We start from the raw sequence: 24,782 nt of genomic DNA, 5'->3' as shown, positions 1-24,782 counted from the left end.
CAGCAGGAGTCTAAGAAATAAGATAGATGAGCTAAGATTACTTGAATGTTTAGGTAATATAGATATTATTGGTATAACAGAGACCTGGTTCAACCTGAAAGATAAAGAAATACCTTCTGAATGCAACATACAGGGTTGTAAACTATTCCACACTGACAGGGTCAACGGGAAGGGCGGTGGAGTGGCGATGTATGTCAGAGAAAATTTAAATTGTTTACTTAGACATGATATAAGATTAGAAACATTGAACACAGAATCTGTTTGGCTAGTTTCTCGAGGGTCGTGACAAATTAATTTTGGGTGTGATTTATAGACCCCAAACCTCGATAGGGAGTGCAGTCAGCTGTTAAGGGACGAAATTCATAAGGCATCTAGATATGAGAATTTTGTGATAATGGGAGATTTTAACTTTAGACAAATTGATTGGAACAGTGACAGAAAATCTTGAGTCTAGTGACTTTCTTGATACGGTTCAGGATTGCTTTTTAGAACAAGTTGTGACAGAACCAACTAGAGACAATCTGCTTGACTTGGTTTATGTTTTGTTTGTCTTAGTGCCCAGGCCAGCATCCTCTACCAGTCCCATTACGTCTTCTTCAGGAACTTGGCCCTCATCAGTCTGTTTTTTAAGGAATCTTTCCTGGTCTGTCAGGAAAGAATTCCCACTAGGATGCCTCTTGGAATTCCTTGTTCGCCCGGTCCCAAAGCTGTGTCAGTTCTTCTCTTACATTACTCGCCCAGTCCTGGCTGTACATCGTCGGCAGGATCGATCTGCTGTCCCCATGTCTCGTCTTTGGTTCTAGTAGTTGAAGTCTTTGTCGTCCTCAGCTTCTCGGCCTGTAGTAAGCAGTTCTCTGGGTATCCCCTCTGTTTGAAAAAGTTCCACCTGTCCTGTAGGGCTGTCTCAAAATGTTTTTCCTAACTACAGATGCGTCAAAAATTGAAGAGTATAAGCATAACCCCAGAAAGCTCTGGCAACAACTAAAACAGTTGGGGTATAGCCATAAGCCAGTAGATAGGTCTAACATAGTACTCACTATCGATAATGAGGTACGCCACAAAACATCTAAGGTGGCAAATTGCTTTAATTCCTATTACACATCTGTTGCATCAACACTAGTAAGTAAACTACCAGCTGCATCAAATACCTTTAACACAGACTCTGATAAGTTTCAAACATACTATACCAATAAAGGGGTAACCCCAAACAGTTGTCAACTAGTAAGTGTATCTCATGACTTTATTCAAAAAGAACTAAGCAGGTTAAACCCAACTAAGAGCACAGGCCCTGATAACATCCCGTCTAAGTTCCTAAAAGATGGTGCTTCTGAACTGTCAATCCCTATTGCTCACATAATAAATCTATCAATCACCACTAATACCGTACCGGAGGGGTTCAAGGAGGCCAGAGTTACTCCTATCTTCAAGAAAAATAGTAGGTCTGATGTAAGCAACTATAGGCCTGTTAGTATACTCAGTATATCTAAAATTCTAGAGAGGGCGGTGTATTCTCAAGTAGTTAAGTACCTTAATGACAACAACATTCTCCATAGCTATCAATCGGGCTTTAGAAGATCCTACTCAACCGACACCTCCCTTATTAATCTGATGGATTACCTGAGAACTGAAATGTCAAAAGGGAACCTCATAGGTATGGTAACCTTAGACTTGCAAAAGGCCTTCGATACTGTCAACCACAATATATTATGTAATAAACTTCAAGCTATCGGTATAGGTTCTGTAGACTGGTTTAAGTCCTACCTTAGCAACAGGAGACAAATAGTCAAAATCAACAAAACAGAATCAGAACCCCTGTCGATAACATGTGGAGTTCCCCAAGGTAGTATTCTGGGTCCCTTATTATTCTTATGTATGCAGATGACAGTGCTCTGTTAGTGTCAGGTAAAGACCCACAAGATATTGCTAATGTTTTAACACTGGAACTGGAGTCCTGCAGCAAATGGTTAGTAGACAACAAACTATCATTACACCTAGGGAAAACTGAAGCTATTCTCTTTGGCACGAAACAAACTGAGAAGGGTAAATAATTTTAATGTTCAATGTAATGGGGAGCCCATCACTTTGGTTTCATCAGCAAAATATTTGGGAATCCCCTTTGACCCATGCATGTCAGGAGAATTGATAGGGAACAGTGTAGTAAAGAAAGTGAATGCCAGACTGAAGTTCCTGTATAGACAAGCACAGTGTCTACCTACTGAGGCTCGCAGGACCCTATGTCTAGCCCTTATACAATGCCATATGGATTACGCTTGCTCTTCTTGGTACTCTGCCTTGACAAAAAAACTGAAAGATAGACTGCAAATCACCCAGAACAAAATCGTAAGATCCATCCTGGGCTGGGACCAAGAGAACATGTAGGCCAGGATGAATTACAGCAGTTGGATATGCTGAATGTTGAAGAGAGTAAAACAACTGAAGCTAAATCATGTTTATAAAATTGCTCACAAACAATGTCCAGAATATCTTGCTGTCAATTTTGTCAAGGTTGGGAACCAAAGCAATCATAGTACTAGGGGGAGAGAGCACAACTTGTAGTACCCACAGTCAGTGGCCAGGCTTCAAACACCTTTTATTGTACAGCAATAAAAGAATGGAACAGACTGCCCGCACATGTCAAAGCCAGTCATAGCATGAACCAGTTCAAGAAGAGTGCCAAAAGGTGTCTGATGAATGTAGCTACAGAAAGGGAGGGGAATGATTTTCTATTTTTTAGCTAACATACGTGTAAATTTTACCATATTCCTAGTAATGACCCTCGTATTGCAGATAAGTCTTAATGACCTTGGTGTAGTAGATAGTCTTTTTAGTATGATAATAAGATGTTATCTTCATTGTAGAATAATAAGAAAATATTATAACCTTTATATTATAATAATAAGGTAAAAGGACCCCAATGGAAATAAGTCACTGACTTTTTTGGGTTATCCTAGGTTCTCTACACATATGCTGCTATGTATGATAATTCTATGTAACTGTATTTGTGTATACCTGAATAAACTTACTTAAGTGCTAAAGAGAAAGGGAGAGAGTGTTTCAATGTTGCTGGGTGTGATGAAGACCAATGAAGGTATTGGTGGGAGTTTCCTGGTTTATAATATATCCTGCTGTGTAGAAAGCGCTCATCGTTGAGGTAAACCAGGGTGTCCTGGAAAGGCAATTCCTTGTCATTAGATTCTGAAGTGAATCTGAGTGAAGGGTGAGCCCTATTGGCCCAATCCACTTATCTTTCTATGCTTTCATCTCCTCCCTTAATGAGTACAAAAATGTCATCAATATACCTCTTGTAGTGTAGGTGGGCTGGAGTCTGGCCGGTTTCGTTCTAACTTTCAGTGTACAAATATTTCGGCAACTGCTACACTAACAGACGCCCCTATTGCTGTGCCTGTCTTCTGTCTGTACACCACATTATCAAACTTTAGAATTGTGTCTTGCATTATATGTAGAAGGGCTTCTCTCACTAGGTTTTTGTTAGGTGGTCTTTGTATTCCCAATTCCTTGAGTTCTGTTCTGATCTTGTCCAGGTTTGTGGCATAGAAGTCCGCCACTGTTACTGCTGCTTCCTCCTGGGGTATGGATGGATATAGCGACTATGTTGAGCGAGGCCAGTCTTAGGTTGTCTGGAGCTTTTCCTATCTTCTTCCTCGCGTCTTCTAGGATTTTCAGGAAATGTGTTTTATCTTTCAATCTGTCAGGGAGAAGCTTCAAAAGTGGCATTAATAGCACTGTCATCATTTTATCTAGAGGCCTAGTTGGTGCTGCACACCCTGAAAGTACCTGTCTGGTTTTATAGGTGCCCAGTTCCGTGTCCATATCTTTAAGAGTTTTAGGCAAGAAATACATGCTAGGGATTTTTTATTTAAATGTAAAAAGTGAATCCCTAAGGGCCACATTCATAAACCCCTTTTGGCCTTCATTGTTAGAGTTTTAGTATTAGTTCATTACTTTTATTCTTGATTTCTTGCCATGTCTGTTCCGGGTTATCCAGCCTTAAATAGGTTTTCTTATTCAAATGTTCTAACCCCGCTCTTCTATAGTTTTCTGCTTTGAACACTACAATCTCTGACCCTTTATCGGCGTTAGAAAATGCAAGATCCTCCCTCAGTTCCAGGTTCCTATGGCAAAGTCTTTCTTTTTGAGGTTCGGTCTGTAGTGTTTCTTTCCTTTATTATTCCTCAATTTTTCTGTAAGTTCCCCTATCTTCTTGTTTAATCCTGGCATTTTTCTCAGCGGCTCCATTAGAGGTCTCGAGGCTTTCATATATTTTTCCATAGTACTCAAGGCTCTCCCTATCTTCTCCCAGTCCTGTCTGCCTGTCATGTCCCTGTTAAATGCTCTGTCAAAATCCTCATTCATTTTCCTCTGTAGTTTTGTGGTTGTTTCGATGTTCCTCTCGCGTAGCCGGTCTCGATTACTGGTGGGCGTAGCCGGTCTCGATTACTGGTGGGCGTAGCCGGTCTCGATTACTGGTGGGCGTAGCCGGTCTCGATTACTGGTGGGCGTAGCCGGTCTCGATTACTGGTGGGCGTAGCCGGTCTCGATTACTGGTGGGCGTAGCCGGTCTCGATTACCGGTGGGCGTAGCCGGTCTCGATTACCGGTGGGCGTAGCCGGTCTCGATTACCGGTGGGCGTAGCCGGTCTCGATTACCGGTGGGCGTAGCCGGTCTCGATTACTGGTGGGCGTAGTCGGTCTCGATTACTGGTGGGCGTAGTCGGTCTCGATTACTGGTGGGCGTAGTCGGTCTCGATTACTGGTGGGCGTAGTCGGTCTCGATTACTGGTGGGTGTTGTCGGTCTCGATTACTGGTGGGTGTTGTGTGGGTCTGCGTCTCTGTTGTTTATTGAAATCTAAGGCTAGTATGTAAATATCTTTAGCTATGTCTATTCCAAATTCTTTGACTATAAAATTCTTGATGACACTGATTTTCTCTGAGACATGGTCAAGAGCTACCTCTAGTCCCAAAGCCTGTATAGATGCTAGAGAAAGATAAAGTTTTTCTGTTTCTTTTTCTATGTATTTTTTAACTAATCCGGGTATTGGCAGGCTTCTGGTAGGCTAAAGATTTTCAGCGGTTTTTGTCCCATATCCGGTATGATACCCGCTGCCCGGCAGTCTTGTAAATATCTCAGTTTACTGTATCTGGTCCCATTCTCCGTGTAACTGTGAGTATTGCTGCAGCTTTATTCTCTTTCCTACTGAGGATACGTTTAGGTCTGTGTCCCTCATCTACGTCTGCAAATGGGTCTACTACTCTCTGTGATGGTAATCTTTCCTGACAGACATCTAAATGGCAAATCATTGAATACTTTGTTACTTAGGTCTATACTTTCACTAGTTGCCCAGGGTCCTTTAAAGTATTTGTGTGGTTCCTTAATAGCTTTAACCCCACTACACATTTGTGTATGTCCTGTGTTACCCTGACTAGTTCTTTCTAAGAGTATATTCACTGGTGTATCATACTAAGGTTTATCTGTCCCGAGTGTTCTCTGCCATTTGTGTGTCCAGAAAAATAGCTAGGTATGCTGTGCTTTTCCCAGGTTTTATTCATATCTGGGTCTGGTACATTTCCTGTTTCTGTCTGAGTCAGCTGAGTGGTTTCTCTTGCTTGGTTGTCTGTGATCAGAACCCTAGTCTGTTGTGTCGCTGGTCAGAGGGTCGATGATGTGTTGGACAATGTTGGAGGCCCCCTGGTTTGCTGGTTGTTCTGAGGGCATGTTAGTCTGTTGTTGGAGTGCTTCTTGTTGCAAGAGTCTCTCGGCCTGTTTTGACCTTGTGATCATTTGGAGTTCGTAGGCTCGGTCGTCTAAATCCTCTGTCTTCTATTCTCGTTAGAATTTCGTAAAACTAGGTGAATTAAAGGTCGTAGGTATAAAGTTTCAAAAGAAGCAAAAGCCTTGGAGAAGGGTGAGAATGTACCTTATCTAGACTATGCGTTTCTGTAGCTCGCGCTACGTCATCAGGTCAAAGATTCAGGCGGTGTCTCCCACTGCTGTCTTCACTTTAGTGAAGACTTGGCTCTTGCCAACAAAGAGTCACTAATTAATAATCTTGAAGTTAATGATGAGCTTGGGGAAAGTGATCACAAATCACTTAGTTTCAATATATCATGGAATTACCCAGATAACTGCAATCAAATCTCTGTCCCAAAATTGGGATGTCCTGACTATGGGTCAGGTAGGTGATCTTGGTTGCCAATATGACATTTTTCAGAGCATAGTTCTAGCTGCCCAGACAACTTCTGTTCCCAGTAGGGAAATTAGATCTAACAAGAATGATCCCAAATTGATGAACAATAGATTAAAACATCTCATTCGTCAAAAGAGAGGCATATATAGGCATATCAAAAGAGGGGATGGGCAGTTAAGAAATCAATATATTCAATTAGAGAGAAATAAAGAAAGGAATAAGAAAAGCAAAAAGGGATTATGAGGCTAAGGTCGCAAGGGATTCAAAGACTAACCCAAAAGGGTTCTTTCAGGTATACAGAAGTAAGATTAGGGACAAGATAAGCCCATTAAGAGTAACTCTGGTCATATCACTGACAGTGATAAGGATATGTGTGAAATTCTCATTACCTACTTCCTCTCAGTTCTCACCCAGGAAAATACTAGCAATATTCCCGAAATAATAGATTATGTAGAACAGGATGATGATAAACTATGCACGATTGTGGTAACTAGTGACATGGTCCGCAGACAAATAGACAAACTAAAACCTAACAAATCCCCAGGCCCTGATGAACTGTTTGCAAGGGTGTTAAAGGAATGTAAAGAGGAACTTAGCATACCTTTGGCTAATGTTTTTAACACATCACTACAAACTGGCATAGTGCCTGACACGTGGAAAATGGCAAATGTATTACCCATTTACAAGGCAGGCGACAGGTTCATGGCTTCGAACTTTAGACCAATAAGCCTTACCTCCATAGTGGGAAAATTTATGGAATCAATAATTGCCAAAGCAATTCGAAGCCTTCTTGATAGGCACAGATTAATAGATCTCAACACGATTTTACAAAAGGGCATTCCTGTCTTACGAATTTACTAACTTTTTTCACTAAGGTGTTTGAGGAGGTAGATCATGGTAATGAATATGATAGTGTATATGGACTTCAGTAAGGTTTTCGATAGAGTTCCACATCAGAGGCTATTGAGGAAACTTAAGGCACACGGAATAGGAGGAGAAATTTTTTCCTGGGTAGAGGCATGGCTGACAAATAGGCAGCAGTGAGTTTGCATAAATGGGTAGAAATCAGAATGGGGGCACATCACAAGCAGTGCTCCACATAGATGAGGGAATAAATAGCGACATAAGCAAATTTGCTGATGACGCCAAAATAGGCTGTTCAATTCATTCTGATGAGGACACTAGAGCACTCCAGGATGATTTGAATAGACTGATGCAATGGTCGGAGAAGTGGCAGATGCAGTTTAATATAGACAAATGCAAAGTTCTAAATGTTGGACAGGAAAATAACCATGCGACATATAAAGTAAATAATGTAGATCTTAATACTACTGACTGCGAAAAGGATTTAGGAGTTCTGGTTAGCAGTAATCTAAAACCAAGACAACAGCGCATTAGTGTTTGCAATAAAGCTAACAGAATTCTTGGCTTCATATCTAGAAGTATAAATAATAGAAGTCCTCAGGTTGTTCAACTCTATATATCCTTGGTTAGGCCTCATTTAGACTATGCTGCTCAGTTCTGGTCACCGTATTACAGAATGGATATAAATGCTCTGGAAAACGTACAGAGGATGACAATGATGATGCCATGTATCAGAAATCTTCCCTGCACTCTCTCAAAAGGCATAGAATTAGGGGGGGATATGATCGAGGTGTATAAATGGAAAACAGGAATAAATAAAGGGGATGTAAATAGCATACTGAAAATTTCCAGGCGAGACAGGACTCGCAGCAATGGTTTCAAGTTGGAAAAATTCAGATTCAGGAAGGATATAGGAAAGCACTAGTTTGGTAATAGAGTTATGGATGAGTGGAACAAACTCCTGAGTACAGTTATTGAGGCTAAAACGTCGTGTAGTTTTAAAAATAGGCTAGGTAAATACACGAGTGGGTGTGGGTGGGTGTGAGTTGGACCTGACTAGCTTGTGCTGCTGGGTCTGGCACTGTGCTCCTTCCTTGAGTGGAGGTGACCAGATTGGGTGGGTTATGGACCTGCTCCGCATGGGTCAGTAGGCCTGCTGCAGTGTTCTTTGTTTATGTTCTTATTATTATAAAATGTTTTGTACGAACGCAGAGGGTGATGCTCACTCGCCTAGAAACAATGCCAGACTGACTGAATGCGTCTGTGGGAGGCCTTGTGTGTGCAGGGCCACTGGAACACGTTCCATACAACCGCTGAAATCCAAGGGAAATCACGAAAACCAGGGCTATATTTTGACGAAAAAAGTTGCTGATAACCAAAATTCACGAAAACAGACTCATGAAAACCAAGGGTCCACTGTACTATAAAGGAGATAATATCTTATTATACTATGAAAGATATACTAGGAATAAGGTAAATTGAGTTATTTATATTTACATGCGTGTTAGCTAAAAATAAAAAAAAAATTCTCCTCCCTTTCTGCCCTTTATCAACCATTATACACACCTAACCCACATCAACTATATACCTCCCCACCTCTATATTCCCTTTAGCCCCACACCCACTATGCGCCCTTTACCCCCCACACCCACGACGTGTCCCTTACCCCCCACACACACACACACACACACACACTACGTGCTCCTTAACCCCCCCACACACACACACACACTACGTGCCCCTTACCCCCCCACACACACTACGTGCCCCTTACCCCCCCACACACACACTACGTGCCCCTTACCCCCCCACACACACTACGTGCCCCTTACCCCCACACACACACTACGTGCCCCTTACCCCCACACACACACACTACGTGCCCCTTACCCCCACACACACACACGTGCCCCTTATGTGCCCCTTACCCCCACACACACACACACACACACTACGTGCCCCTTACCCCCACACCCACTAATGGCCCCTGACCCCCACACCCACTACGTGTCCCTTCCCCCCCCACACCCACTACGTGCCCCTTACCCCCCACACCCACTACGTGCCCCTTACCCCCCACACCCACTACGTGCCCCTTACCCCCCACACCCACTACGTGCCCCTTACCCCCCACACCCACTACGTGCCCCTTACCCCCCACACCCACTACGTGCCCCTTACCCCCCACACCCACTACGTGCCCCTTACCCCCCACACCCACTACGTGCCCCTTAACCCCCACAACCACTACGTGCCCCTTACCCCCCACACCCACTACGTGCCCCTTACCCCCCACACCCACTACGTGCCCCTTCACCCCCCACACCCACTACGTGCCCCTTCACCCCCCACACCCACTACGTGCCCCTTCACCCCCCACACCCACTACGTGCCCCTTCACCCCCACACCCACTACGTGCCCCTTCACCCCCACACCCACTACGTGCCCCTTCACCCCCACATCCACTACGTGCCCCTTCACCCCCACATCCACTACGTGCCCCTTCACCCCCACACCCACTACGTGCCCCTTCACCCCCACACCCACTACGTGCCCTTCACCCCCACATCCACTACGTGCCCTTCACCCCCACATCCACTACGTGCCCTTCACCCCCACATCCACTACGTGCCCATCACCCCCACATCCACTACGTGCCCTTCACCCCCACATCCACTACGTGCCCTTCACCCCCACATCCACTACGTGCCCTTCACCCCAACATCCACTACGTGCCCTTCACCCCAACATCCACTACGTGCCCTTCACCCCAACATCCACTACGTGCCCTTCACCCCAACATCCACTACGTGCCCTTCACCCCCACATCCACTACGTGCCCTTCACCCCCACATCCACTACGTGCCCTTCACCCCCACATCCACTACGTGCCCTTTACCCCCACATCCACTACGTGCCCTTTACCCCCACATCCACTACGTGCCCTTTACCCCCACATCCACTACGTGCCCTTTACCCCCACATCCACTATGTGCCCTTTACCCCCACATCCACTACATGCCCTTTACCCCCACATCCACTACCTGCCCTTTACCCCCACATCCACTACATGCCCTTTACCCCCACATCCACTACATGCCCTTTACCCCCACATCCACTACATGCCCTTTACCCCCACATCCACTACAAATCCTCCAACTCTCATGTATCACAGAACACACACCTCCATCCACCACATATTCCCTTACATCTACATACCCTCACCCACTGTATACCCCTACATACCCTCACCCACTGCATACTCCTACATAACCTCACCCACTACATATCCCTACATAACCTCACCCACTACATACCCCTACATAACCTCACCCACTACATACCCCTACATAACCCCACCCACTACATACCCCTACATAACCCCACCCACTACATACCCCTACATACCCCTACAAAACCCCACCCACTACATACCCCTACATAACCCCACCCACTACATACCCCTACATAACCCCACCCACTACATACCCCTACATAACCCCACCCACTACATACCCCTACATAACCCCACCCACTACATACCCCTACATAACTCCACCCACTACATACCCTTACGTTACTGCCACTACATTCTCGCCACGTCTGGCATGTATTAAACACCTTAAGTCAACACTCAATATTATATCGTCTACTACATTCCCCCAATGAACTACACGAGTGTCATGTACTAGACGAGTGCCATCCACTACATACATCCTGCCTCCCCTTCATACATCACCCAACATTCTGCTTCACACGTACACACTTGTCAATACTGATACTTACCTTGTAGTAAGCTAAATAAGACATGTTGGAGCAGGTGACTGGAGGCTGCCTCTGGCCTACACTCGAACTGTTCCACACTACTGCAGGCAAATCACTTTTATTCTTTTCCACGTAGTTTACTTAAGCGGGTAAACAACATATATAATTATTATATATTATATATATATATATATATATATATATATATATATATATATATATATATATATATATATATATATATATATATATATATATATATATATATAGGCCTTGACAGAACAACCTTCAACGAGGGTCTAGGTCTCTGTTTAAATTGAAATATTTAACGTTATATATGGTCATACGTCTGTCGTATGGTGTAACAATTTGCCACAGGGTACTCTGCTATGATGTACGTTATGACAGTGCCATATCAGCGTGAGAAAAAGGAAAAAAATGGGAGGAAGTTAAAATTCTTTGCTTCTATACCTCTCTCAGCTCGAGTTATCTATGAGTGGATTTTAATCTCCTTTATTTTAGAGAACAGGGTAACTAAACGACGATCTGGTGTCAGTGGCTGGGCTTAATCATTGATGCAGATAGTGCATGAGTAAGGTGATGATAGGATGCACTAATACTCACCTCCTCCATGGTAAAATAACTTGTGACAAGAACCACAACACGACACAGCTGATCCACCAGCTTCAACCTTAACGTCAACCCCAAAACATCGACTAGGACAACCATTAACGTATTTTCTCCACTATTACAATACGTTACTCTCACACAATCAATAAAATGCTTACCCGCCAGAGGAAATATTTCACTGTTAATATAGCTATTTCCCCAGCTTGTATTTATCTAGTGAAGCTCACATCAAGTCGAGGTTTTGCCCGAGACACCTTTAAGATCGAAATTTGCTTAACTTTGAATTACATAGAATGATTCACGCCATTATATTAATATTGTGAATGAAACCACTGATTATATACCTAACTCATGACCTCTACAACTTGCATAGGTAATAATTATAATGGGCCGACTCCCGGATAAATTATTTTCCTTTTTTTAACTACCGCCTATAAGCTATACAGTTTATGTAACTATCGAACTTCAATGTATTTCCTCTAAGGAAAACGAAAACTGTTCTATACAACACTGAACACTCCTGAAGCTCGTTAGAGTATGGTATGACTACCTCACAAAGAATCTCTGTATTAACTAAAGCACAACAGGATATGGTGACACTCATACAACTGCCAAATTATCCTGAATGTTCATATATGAAAACACTATACATTGTTTTTTTTTTTTTTATTTCCACAAGATTAAGACCTCATGCAGAATTTTTAAAATAAAGGAAAATATACATAAAATACTCACATAATAGAGGTTTGTAGCAATGTGGTTTCTGGTGGGGTGAAGAATGTCAGTGATAAAGAACTAGTGATATACAGAGAAGATGGTCAGTGCAATATACGACTTCCCAAAGATAAGCAAGTTAGTCAGCCTATAGCTACATGGAATTATATTTTTATAATGGTCTTAATGACATGCATGTCAATGGAAGCACAAAATGTAGATTATGATTGCTTCAAAACAGCAGGTCTTCACTGTGTTCACATCATTGTTAAGTCACTTAACCAAACTAACAGAATAAGATACTAGCAAACAAGACATCACTGAATCCTGGTTAGATGACACTACGACGAAGTTAACAGACCCAACGTACACCCAATCACTATATTTCTGTGTACAGCTATGTATCATATCCAAATAAAAATAAATAATTAGAACGTAGGTGTGGAAAATTTTATAGGGTGCTTACCTGTATGTACCTCAACATTATATACATACAAGTAATCTCATTGGGAGACAACCATATTGTTTACCGTAGTCACCCCGTGTAGACATGTGAGAAAACTTAACCACCTCTGGTCACTACAGGTGGCCCCTCGACCCTCACAATCTATCCGAGACCAGTATAAATTGGGTAGCACCCTCAAGCACGGCGCTATTAATTAATTGTGGACTGTATAGATTATATTAGTTTAACTGAATGAAGGGGGGGGATAGGATACACATGGATACCTCCATCAAGGAAAAACATTTGTACATAATCCCACCACTTACCAGATATTCCCTGGTGGTCACGATGTGGCTGGATCACCCTTAACCTATCCAATTAAAACATACCTAACTGGCCAGTATCAGTCTGTTATAACTAGAAGGGTTACTTAACTGGGGGTGATTGATGCTCCTTATTTCCTCCATTCACCATCTCATTTCGACGTCCCGCCACACCGACACGGTTCTTATTCCAGCAGGACGAGGTATCCGTTGGTTTGTCCCGGTTTAGAAGTCGTGATACCATAAAACTTCACTATCTTCGATACGATGATCACTCGTTCACTCGGAGCAGGGCGATCTATTTCACATCCCGCATTCTCTTAACTTAATGTTATTATCACTGATTACACTACCATTCACAGGTTAGGTTAGGTAAGGTTCGTCAGGAAACAGGACAAATGTTTCCTGACGCGGGTCTTAGTCAGATGATGACCCGCCTTTGGAGCTTTCGGTCATCTGACCGAGGCCTTCCGCTGGCTTACCGGTCCACCCCTTTAAAAATTATGGTCATTTATAACCAGTCTAGTACCATTCACAAGACGATTTAAAGTCTCAATCATTATACACATTAGAGGTCACTCCATTAAGATCTGAGGCCGATGAGTAAGGATTAACTCACGGGTATTTCCCCTGGACACACACCATGGCCGCGCACCCGTCACACCTGGTCGAACCATTATTCACTGACTTTAACCTCCCTTTTACGGTGGTCCCGTAAATCACGTTCCCTCACTCTTCACTAGGGACAGTCACGACACTTCCTATTATGAATTGAGGCCTATATTAATCCTTAGGCCGCCGTGAACGCCAGTTTCCTCATCCCCGGTTTTCACAGCCTCCTCACCCATTCAAAACACTGCCGCCACCCCGTGCCCCAGCTCGACCCCTCACCCCCCCCCCCCGCACATCTGCGCAGGCGCAGATGTGCGGGGGGGGGGGTGTTACTGTAATTACTACACTGCAGAACAATCAAAGGCACTTCTCAGTGCCAACAACAACATAACTATCTTTAACTACAATATCAGATCTTTAAGCAAGCATTACGATGACCTCATAGCATTACTAAATTCCTTACATGCCAATATGTCCATCATTACACTAACTGAAACCTGGCTAAAGCCTGATAGTACAGATGTCTATGCCATTCCTGGTTACACAGCCATACACAACTGTAGGCCGGAAAAAAAATCCCCCCCCAGTACCAACAATACCACCAGTCCGATAACATTCTTCTTTGCAAATATACAGGGTCTAAAGCCAGCAACAAACAACAAAATACCTTTCATCCGTGGACTGCTTGCAGAGGCAAAGGCAATGTTCGCGGCTTTCACTGAGACCCACATAAAGGATCACTTGGACAACGAAATATGGATCCCAGGTTACAACCTATACAGATGTGACAGAGTGAACAGGCAAAAGGGGGGGGTTGGCCTGTACATTGCAGAGTCACTTGTTTGCACAGAACTGCTAAATGCCTCAAATGATGTAGTGGAAGTTTTAGCAGTAAAGGTCGAGAACCAAAACCTAGTCATTGTGATAGTCTACAAGCCTCCGGATGCAACATCCCTAAATTCCAGGAACAGCTGTTAAAAATTGACCACTGTCTGGAAAACCTTCCAGCTCCTGCACCCAACATCTTGCTCCTGGGGGATTTCAACTTAAGGCACCTAAAATGGAGGAATATAGCAAATAATATTGTTGCAGTAATAACACCAGGAGGCAGCTCTGATGAAAACTCACACTCACGCGAGCTTTTAAATCTCTGCACAAAATTCAATTTAAACCAGCAAATAATAGAGCCTACTAGACTGGAGAATACACTAGACCTCATCTTCACTAACAATGATGATCTGATAAGAAATATCACCATATCAAAAACAATATACTCAGATCACAACATAATTGAGGTTCAGTCATGTATGCGCGGAGCCCCAGACCGACATAAGGAGATTAGTCACGAGGGAGCATTCACCAAATTCAACTTCAATAACAAAAACATAAAGTGGGACCAAGTAAACCAAGTCCTAACCGATATAAGCTGGGAAGATATACTAAGCAACACAGACCCCAACTTATGCCTAGAACAGATTAACTCGGTAGCACTCGATGTATGCACAAGGCTTATTCCTCTAAGAAAAAGGAGGAGTAGATGTAAAACAGAAAGAGACAGGCGCTCCCTTTACAGGCGACGGAAAAGAATAACAGAGCGGCTAAAAGAGGTCAATATATCTGAAATGCGTAGGGAGACACTGGTCAGAGAAATAGCAAGCATCGAACTTAAGCTAAAAGAATCCTTTAGGAGTCAGGAATCGCGGGAAGAACTAAAAGCCATAAATGAAATCGAAAGAAACCCAAAGTATTTCTTCTCCTATGCCAAATCAAAATCGAGAACAACGTCCAGTATTGGGCCCCTACTTAAACAAGATGGGTCCTACACAGATGACAACAAGGAAATGAGTGAGCTACTCAAGTCCCAATATGACTCAGTTTTTAGCAAGCCGCTAACCAGACTGAGAGTCGAAGATCAAAATGAATTTTTTATGAGAGAGCCACAAAATTTGATTAACACAAGCCTATCCGATGTTATCCTGACGCCAAATGACTTCGAACAGGCGATAAATGACATGCCCATGCACTCTGCCCCAGGGCCAGACTCATGGAACTCTGTGTTCATCAAGAACTGCAAGAAGCCCCTATCACGAGCCTTTTCCATCCTATGGAGAGGGAGCATGGACACGGGGGTCGTCCCACAGTTACTAAAAACAACAGACATAGCCCCACTCCACAAAGGGGGCAGTAAAGCAACAGCAAAGAACTACAGACCAATAGCACTAACATCCCATATCATAAAAATCTTTGAAAGGGTCCTAAGAAGCAAGATCACCACGCATCTAGAAACCCATCAGTTACACAACCCAGGGCAACATGGGTTTAGAACAGGTCGCTCCTGTCTGTCTCAACTATTGGACCACTACGACAAGGTCCTAAATGCACTAGAAGACAAAAAGAATGCAGATGTAATATATACAGACTTTGCAAAAGCCTTCGACAAGTGTGACCATGGCGTAATAGCGCACAAAATGCGTGCTAAAGGAATAACAGGAAAAGTCGGTCGATGGATCTATAATTTCCTCACTAACAGAACACAGAGAGTAGTCGTCAACAGAGTAAAGTCCGAGGCAGCTACGGTGAAAAGCTCTGTTCCACAAGGCACAGTACTCGCTCCCATCTTGTTCCTCATCCTTATATCCGACATAGACAAGGATGTCAGCCACAGCACCGTGTCTTCCTTTGCAGATGACACCCGAATCTGCATGACAGTGTCTTCCATTGCAGACACTGCAAAGCTCCAGGCAGACATCAACCAAATCTTTCAGTGGGCTGCAGAAAACAATATGAAGTTCAACGATGAGAAATTTCAATTACTCAGATATGGTAAACATGAGGAAATTAAATCTTCATCAGAGTACAAAACAAATTCTGGCCACAAAATAGAGCGAAACACCAACGTCAAAGACCTGGGAGTGATTATGTCGGAGGATCTCACCTTCAAGGACCATAACATTGTATCAATCACATCTGCTAGAAAAATTACAGGATGGATAATGAGAACCTTCAAAACTAGGGAGGCCAAGCCCATGATGACACTCTTCATGTCACTTGTTCTATCTAGGCTGGAATATTGCTGCACTCTAACAGCACCTTTCAAGGCAGGTGAAATTGCCGACCTAGAAAATGTACAGAGAACTTTCACGGCGCGCATAACGGAGATAAAACCTCAATTACTGGGAGCGCTTGAGGTTTCTAAACCTGTATTCCCTGGAACGCAGGAGGGAGAGATACATGATTATATACACCTGGAAAATCCTAGAGGGACTAGTACCGAACTTGCACACGAAAATCACTCACTACGAAAGCAAAAGACTTGGCAGACGATGCACCATCCCCCCAATGAAAAGCAGGGGTGTCACTAGCACGTTAAGAGACCATACAATAAGTGTCAGGGGCCCGAGACTGTTCAACTGCCTCCCAGCACACATAAGGGGGATTACCAACAGACCCCTGGCAGTCTTCAAGCTGGCACTGGACAAGCACCTAAAGTCAGTTCCTGATCAGCCGGGCTGTGGCTCGTACGTTGGTTTGCGTGCAGCCAGCAGCAACAGCCTGGTTGATCAGGCGCTGATCCACCAGGAGGCCTGGTCACAGACCGGGCCGCGGGGGCGTTGACCCCCGAAACTCTCTCCAGGTAAACTCCAGGTAAACTCCAGCCCTCCTGGCCCTATATCACTCTCTTATTTACCCCTATCTCACCTATGGAATTTGTGCATGGGGCTCAACAACAATTAACCATCTCAGACCACTAATTACTCAACAAAAGGCTGCAGTTAGAATAACAAATTCTCACTACAGGCAGCACACTCCACCAATATTCAATACACTAAACCTACTCACCATACAAAACATCCATACTTATTACTGCACCTATTACATACATAGAACACTTAACTCTGATATTAACCCTCCCCTCAAACATCTCCTTGCCAACCTCAACAGAACACATGACCATAACACAAGGCACAGATCACTCTTTGATGTTCCTCGTGTCCATCTCCCACTATGCAAAAACTCAATGCACATAAAAGGCCCTAAAATCTGGAATTCATTACCTGTGAATATAAAAGAAACACTACCTGTTTATAAATTCAAGTCTCTTCTCAAAGATCACTTACTCACCCAAAACCAAATAAATACTGAATAACTGAACCTTATAAATTGTATATCTTAAATGTTTCTCACAATTATATCACATAAATGTTAAACCTAAAACCGAATCTAACTATTATTTTTTAAATACACTACCTAACAGAATCACTACCTAACTGAATGCAACCATATGACCTGTCTTTGTAATACTCACTTGTGCTTTATAGTAATCTGTTTACATTAATGTTTTATCACTGATTTCATCATTGCTTAGTTAATCTTAAGTTAATTTTAAGCCAGCCCGTAATGCTATGCATAGTATAAGTGGCTTTGGCATGCTGCTCTTATCTGTATTTTTTTGTACCTCTGTATGTGCGCTCAAAATTAGGCACTATAGCTTCGGAAATTAAATAATTTCCACAGTAGGAATATAAAACGCTCATGCAGGAAATTACTTAACCTAACACCAGACTTGGACGACAGTAAACTGAAGATTGTATAGTTCAAGGCGTTAATGCCCAAGATGGTAACTATCTTAGCAGGAACTAGTTACCGTTTCCCACACCCATGATCAGTTCTTCGAAAACTTTTTCGAGTCTTCTTCGGAACTAATCATAACTACTCAGATATGGAAAACTTGAAGAAATTGAAAATGTGTCAGGGTATACCACAAATTCTAACCATACAATAGAGCGGAAAAGTACTGTGAAGGACCTGGGAGTGAATGTCAGAGGATCTCGCCTTCAAAGACCACAACAATGTATCTACCTCATCCGCTAGGGAAATGATAGGATGGATAATGAGAAACTTCAAAACCAGGGATGCCAAGCCCATGATGATTCTCTTCAAATCACTTGTGCTCTCTAGGCTGGAATACTGCTGTACACTAACGGCCCCCTTCAAGGCTGGCGACATTGCAGACCTGGAGAGTGTACAAAGAACTTTCAGGGCACACGTAAGTGCGATAAGGCACCTAAACTACTGGGAACGGTTGAAGGTCCTTGATCTGTATTCCCTCAAACGCAGGCGAGAGAGATGCATGATAATATACACTTGGAAGGTCCTGGAGGGATTGGTACCAAACTTGCACACGAAAATCACTCCATATGAAAGCAAAAGATTCGGCAGGATATGCAACATTTTCCCGATGAAAAGCAGGGGTGCCACGAGTACACTGAAAGAACACAATGAGTGTCCGGGGCCCAAGACTGTTCAATTGCCTCCCAGCATACATAAGGGGGATTACCAATAGACCCTTGGCTGTCTTCAAGAAGGCAGTGGACAGGCACCTAAAGTCAGTACCTGACCAACCGGGCTGTGGTTCGTACGTCAGCTTGCATGCGGCCAGCAGTAACAGCCTGGTTGATCAGACCCTGATCCACCATGAGGCCTCGTCACAGACCGGGCGCCCGCTGGGGCGTTGACCTCTGAAACCCTCTCCAGGTAAACTCCAGGTAATAACTGCGAGACAGTAATACTGGAAGACTAGTATCTATTATCAACAACAAAATAACGGGCTATGTAGCAGGTATAAGCAAATTCTGGGATTAAATAGTTATTTGAATTATTATTATGTGAGCAATTACCTACACGAGGTTTACATGGTATTACCTGAATTATTACGTTCCGGTAATTTGAGCGAGATGTGGGACAGTCACAGCAGGTCGCCGAACTATTACTCCCTCGATGCCCACTCCCTACCACTCTTGCAAAAGGCTAGACCTGACATTAAATTAATAATTACAATTCTGACAAATTATGTGTTATTAGGAAAGAAATTCGTATTACCACTTACCATTTAATTAATGAATCTATTATTTTTTGGAAACACATCCTAAAGCTACCACTACAGCTAGAATTCACGATGGCCAATGCAGAACTACTGTACGTTATGAGTAACCATCACTTAACTAAGGTGTTCTCCTAGCAAGAATCTGTGTCCTCTTTTTCTGTTCTTGTTGCAGAAATGTAAGGGTTTTTCCACATTATCCCAGTTCTTCGGCAGGAAACGTGTCGGTAATTTCTAAATTACGGATTGAGGCCGATATACATCAACTGACCTTCAGAAACGCCTGATCACATTGCACAGTTCTTACTAGTGTTCACACACATTCAGTTGCAATATAGGTCTCTCCGTCCACGTCACAGCTGCTGTTCTACACCCCCCCATCCCCCCTCACTCAATTTCTCGAAAGGGTCAAATCAGAATCACATTTTATTGCACAATTATTGTATTATTCAAATTTATATATGCTGAATTTAGGAAAATCTAAAAGTTTCCACAAGTTATTCAATAAATGCACCAACCCAGATCACACAGTTCTCAGACAACATACTCGACTATATATCAAATCAAAAAGTTTATTCTCTAAAGATTACAGTGTGGGGTTTGCATATTATAAAATATTGGTTACAATGTGTGGTTTACATATTATAAAATACTAAATACAGAGAGGAACACTCATGCCTAACGTGACTAGGCATTTTGGCCAGACTAATAATTATTAAGACTATATTAATACAGGTTATGGAGCCTATTGATATTAGCGGTAGGTAACCGCTAATATCAATAGGCAATGATACATAGTTCCTATTAAAGTTCCTATATTGGAGTATCTCAGGCAAACTTATGACTAGTTCAAGATTCATTAGGTAATAGCTTTATTACATAATTTTACGTTTACAGTCATTTGGGCGAGTGTAAGTGTAAATTGGGGCGAATCACAGATATCAAGGGAAGGTCTAGTTTGTTTTTGTGTGTGTATGATAGAAGTAAGAGAATAGGTGGTTTTCATGTAGTTAGCAGATGGTGGGGTGTGTCACGGAGATGTTTTCTAACGGTAGTTTTGAAAGTGATGAATATGTCTGCAGTTCTAGAGTTTTCAGGTAGGGTGTTTCAGATTTTAGGTCCTTTTAAGTACATTGAATTTTTGTATAGGTTTAGCCGGACAGGGGGAATGTCAGAGAATTTTGTGCCTGGTGTTATGCCTGTGGGCCCTGTCAAAACTATCAAGAAAATGTTGTAGTTCAGGAATTTACGGTTCTGTAAATGTAGGTTGCACAGTAGTAAGTTTGGATGTTCTGCACAATAAGTTTAGATCCTTGAAGAGTGGGGGGGCGGGGTTTGTGTAATTATTCTTACTTCGACTTTTTGTTGGGTTATTATTTGCTTTAGGGGTGTTGCTACTGTTGATTCCCGGGCACAAATAGCATAGGTGGAGTAGGGATAGATGAGTGAATAGTATAGTGTGAGAAGGGCTGATTGTGGCACGTAGTAACGTATCTTAAAGAGGATCCCGACTGTTTTGGATACTTTTTTTGATGTTTTGGATATAGGTGCTAAATTTAAGGTTACTGTCGAGGTGTAGGCCCAGGAATTTGCCCTCATTATGCTTGACAGTAAGAGTGTTATCGATCTTAATGTTCAGTTGTGCAACACCTGCTTTGTTACCAAACATAATATAGGTTTTGTCAGTGTTAAGTTTATTGGCTGTCATCCAAGCAGATATTTTTTGTAGCTCCTCGTTAACAATGGTGTCGAGTGAGGCAAGATTTGGGTGGGAGATGACATAAATCGTGTCGTCAGCAAAGAGAATTGGTTTCAGGTGTTGTTATACGTTGGGAAGATCATTGAAGTATAAGAGGAAGAGCAGGGCACCATACTGCAGAAAACAATATGAAGTTCAACGATGAGAAATTTCAATTACTCAGATATGGTAAACACGAGGAAATTAAATCTTCATCAGAGTACAAAACAAATTCTGGCCACAAAATAGAGCGAAACACCAACGTCAAAGACCTGGGAGTGATCATGTCGGAGGATCACACCTTCAAGGACCATAACATTGTATCAACCGCATCTGCTAGAAAAATGACAGGATGGATAATGAGAACCTTCAAAACTAGGGATGCCAAGCCCATGATGACACTCTTCAGGTCACTTGTTCTATCTAGGCTGGAATATTGCTGCACACTAACAGCACCTTTCAAGGCAGGTGAAATTGCTGACCTAGAAAATGTACAGAGAACCTTCACGGCAGGCATAACGGAGATAAAACACCTAAATTACTGGGAGCGCTTGAGGTTCCTGAACCTGTATTCCCTGGAACGCAGGCGGGAGAGAGATACATGATTACTATATACACCTGGAAAATCCAAGAGGGACTAGTACCGAACTTGCACACGAAAATCACTCACTGCGAAAGCAAAAGACTTGGCAGACGATGCAACATCCCCCCAATGAAAAGCAGGGGTGTCACTAGCACGTTAAGAGACCATACAGTAAGTGTCAGGGGCCCCGAGACTGTTCAACTGCCTCCCAGCATACATAAGGGGGATTACCAATAGACCCCTGGCAGTCTTCAAGCTGGCACTGGACAAGCACCTAAAGTCGGTACCTGACCAGCCGGGCTGTGGCTCGTACGTTGGTTTGCGTGCAGCCAGCAGTAACAGCCTGGTTGATCAGGCTCTGATCCACCAGGCGGCCTGGTCGCAGACCGGGCCGCGGGGGCGTTGACCCCCGGAACTCTCTCCAGACTCAGGCAGACTCCAGTCTCCAGACTCATACTTTGTAACCGCTGATACTATTATTCAGTCAGGCGTCATTATCACGGGTCTTAGTGATCATTTCATCACTTATTGCACCATGAAAATCATTAGGGAACGGAGAGGCATGCACAGGACAATTAAAACGAAGTCAGCTAGAAGCTACAGTGAAGAAACACTGGTAAGTAGGCTACACAATTGTGATTAAGTTGCAAGGACGTAAATGATGCCTGGGACACATTCGGAACCATGTTCACCGCCATGCTTGATAATATATTGCACCAGTTAAAAGAGGCTAGGATTAAACTAAGAACTGAACCTTGGATAACTATTGACACATCAAATTCATTTAGGGCAAACAAGCAGGATGTTGCAACGCTTAATGAATTTCACAGAGTAAGGAACAGATTGCAGAGACTTTTAAAAAGTGCAAAGGCAAGACACTCTTACTCAAAAATCGAAGACTACAGGAAAGCTTGGGCACCAACGAAAAGCGCTGGTGTATAGCCATAAACCCGTAGGTAGATGTAACGGTGCTAAATATGGATAACGAGGTATGCCATGAAGGAACTAAAGTGGCAGATGGTTCCAATTCATTCTACACAATTGGAAAGATTAAATACTTTTTAATGTCTACTGTAATGGCGAACCCATCACTGGGAATTCCCTTTGATCTAAGCATTTCAGAAGTGATAGATAATGTAGTAAAAGAAAAAATGCCAGGTAAAAGTTACTCTAGAGGCAGATAGTGTTTACCTGCCGAGGCTCATAGAACCCTATGTCTAGTTCTTATACAATGTCATGTAGATTATTTTTGTTCATGGTACTCTGCTCTAACAAAAATGAAAGACTACAAATCACCCAGGACAAAATGCCGAGAAATATCCTGGGCCTGCATCCAAGAAAACATGTAGGCCAGGATGAATTACAACAACTAGATATGTTAAATGTTAGAGAGAGTAAAGCAGCTTTAGTTAAATCATGTTCATGAAATTGCTGACAAGCAGTGTCCAGAATATCTAAGTGCTGCAAAGTTTGTGAAGGTTAAAAACCAAAACTAGTATGTTATTTGGGAGAGAAAACACGATTCTGTACAGTACCTACAATAGGTGGTCAGGCCTTAAAAACCCTTTATTTGCCTGAACATGTCATAATGACCAGTTCAGGAAGAGTTAAAATGTTTTTAATGAAGTTACAGAAAGAGAGGAGAGTAATTTCCTGTCATCACCTATTAGTGGTTGCAAGGCTCCTGGCTCCGCCTCTTCGCAGGTCACTAATAGGTTCATTCTCCCTGCTCCATGAGCTTTATCGTATTTCTTAAATATTTAACATTCGTGTACCTATTATTACAAGCTGATTTTCTCAGATGTTCGTGTAAACAATTCAGTTCACTTAATTCCTACTGTACTTTTCTCTGTAATGATTTTCACGTAGTTGAGTTATTTAGTTGTTAACTTGGTCACACAGCACACACAAATTATTTATGTTGATGGTTCTGTTCACTAATCCACTGGTGCAGCTGGTAGTGCTGCTGTCATACAGTGGTAGCTCTCAGCAATTGGAGCACGCATCAGTAACTGGGTCTCTACCCTTCAAACAGAACTGTTTGCCATACTCCTTGCACTCAAATGCGTCCATGTATCTAAGGTTGGCACTTTAATTGCAACTGATTCTGTATCATTCATAAATGCTCTCAACTCATTAAGTATAAACTGTGGCATGCTTGTGTCAGAAGCCAGACACAGGTATGTTAGGATTGTAGACAGTGGAGTCGGAGTGCACATTCTGTGGATTCCATCTCACATTGGTCTTCAGATGCATGCTAGAACTGATGAATTAGCCAAGTTATATGCTTTCAAAGAGGGAGTGGATTACAATCTTGGGTTGTCAGTCAGCAGTTTGAAAGCAATAATACGAAAAGAACTTCAGCTAAATTTGACTTGGTCAAAGAGACTGAGGGAGATTGGCACTAGTCACTTTTATTATTCTGTTATGCAGGAGGAGCCACACGACTATAATGCATCCAACAAAATAAGCAGACTCTTGGATGTCACTACTGCCCGGCCCCGACTGGGTTACAAGTATCTTTGGCAGGTTAAATCACCACCATCAGATGTAGACCAAACGAAATGTAAACTTTGCCAGATGGACTATTGTCACACCCTGCGTCATTATGTACTGGAGTGCGATAAAATTAATGAATTTAGAGACAACTCGCTCAGAAATGGTCAAGATATGTCAAAGCATTTTATCCACAGTGGTATATTACAGACTATTCTGGAAAAATACCCTGACTTTGCTCCCTGTAAATAAAGCATTACCACGTACGTACGTATGTGCGCGCGTGTGCGTATTCATCTAGTTGTACTCGCCTAGTTGTGGTTGCAGGAGTAGTCATAGCTCCTGGTCCCACCCCTTCACTGGCCGCTACTGGGTCACTCCTTGAACCATGAGCTTCATCATACCTCTGCTTAAAGCTATGTATGCTTCCTGCCTCCACTACATCGCTTCCCAAACTATTCCACTTCCTGACTACTCTGTGACTGAAGAAATACTTCCTAACATCCTGTGATTCATCTGAGTTT

General features: G+C 42.8%; 1 protein-coding gene across 4 annotated transcripts in view; it reads right to left on the bottom strand.

Annotated features, from left to right (window-relative positions):
- LOC128691962 (uncharacterized) overlaps positions 1 to 24,782 on the bottom strand; it is a 385,950-nt gene that overhangs the window by 113,728 nt on the left and 247,440 nt on the right. Inside the window, exons 1-2 of one of the 4 annotated variants that reach the window (XM_070081142.1) lie at positions 11,461 to 11,559; positions 10,858 to 10,937 (exon numbers count right to left, since the gene is read on the bottom strand). The exons of 2 other annotated variants lie outside the window; for them this stretch is intronic. In XM_070081142.1, the coding sequence (XP_069937243.1) occupies positions 10,858 to 10,881 (24 nt within the window). In that variant the 5' untranslated portion in view covers positions 10,882 to 10,937; positions 11,461 to 11,559. Of the gene's footprint in view, positions 1 to 10,857; positions 10,938 to 11,460; positions 11,565 to 24,782 lie in introns of those variants that run through there. One more of the 4 variants, XM_070081123.1, reaches the window with a different exon arrangement.

Source organism: Cherax quadricarinatus, chromosome 6 (assembly GCF_038502225.1).
Source record: "Cherax quadricarinatus isolate ZL_2023a chromosome 6, ASM3850222v1, whole genome shotgun sequence".
NCBI lineage: Eukaryota > Metazoa > Arthropoda > Malacostraca > Decapoda > Parastacidae > Cherax > Cherax quadricarinatus.
This window is presented reverse-complemented; position numbering and strand designations above follow the sequence as displayed.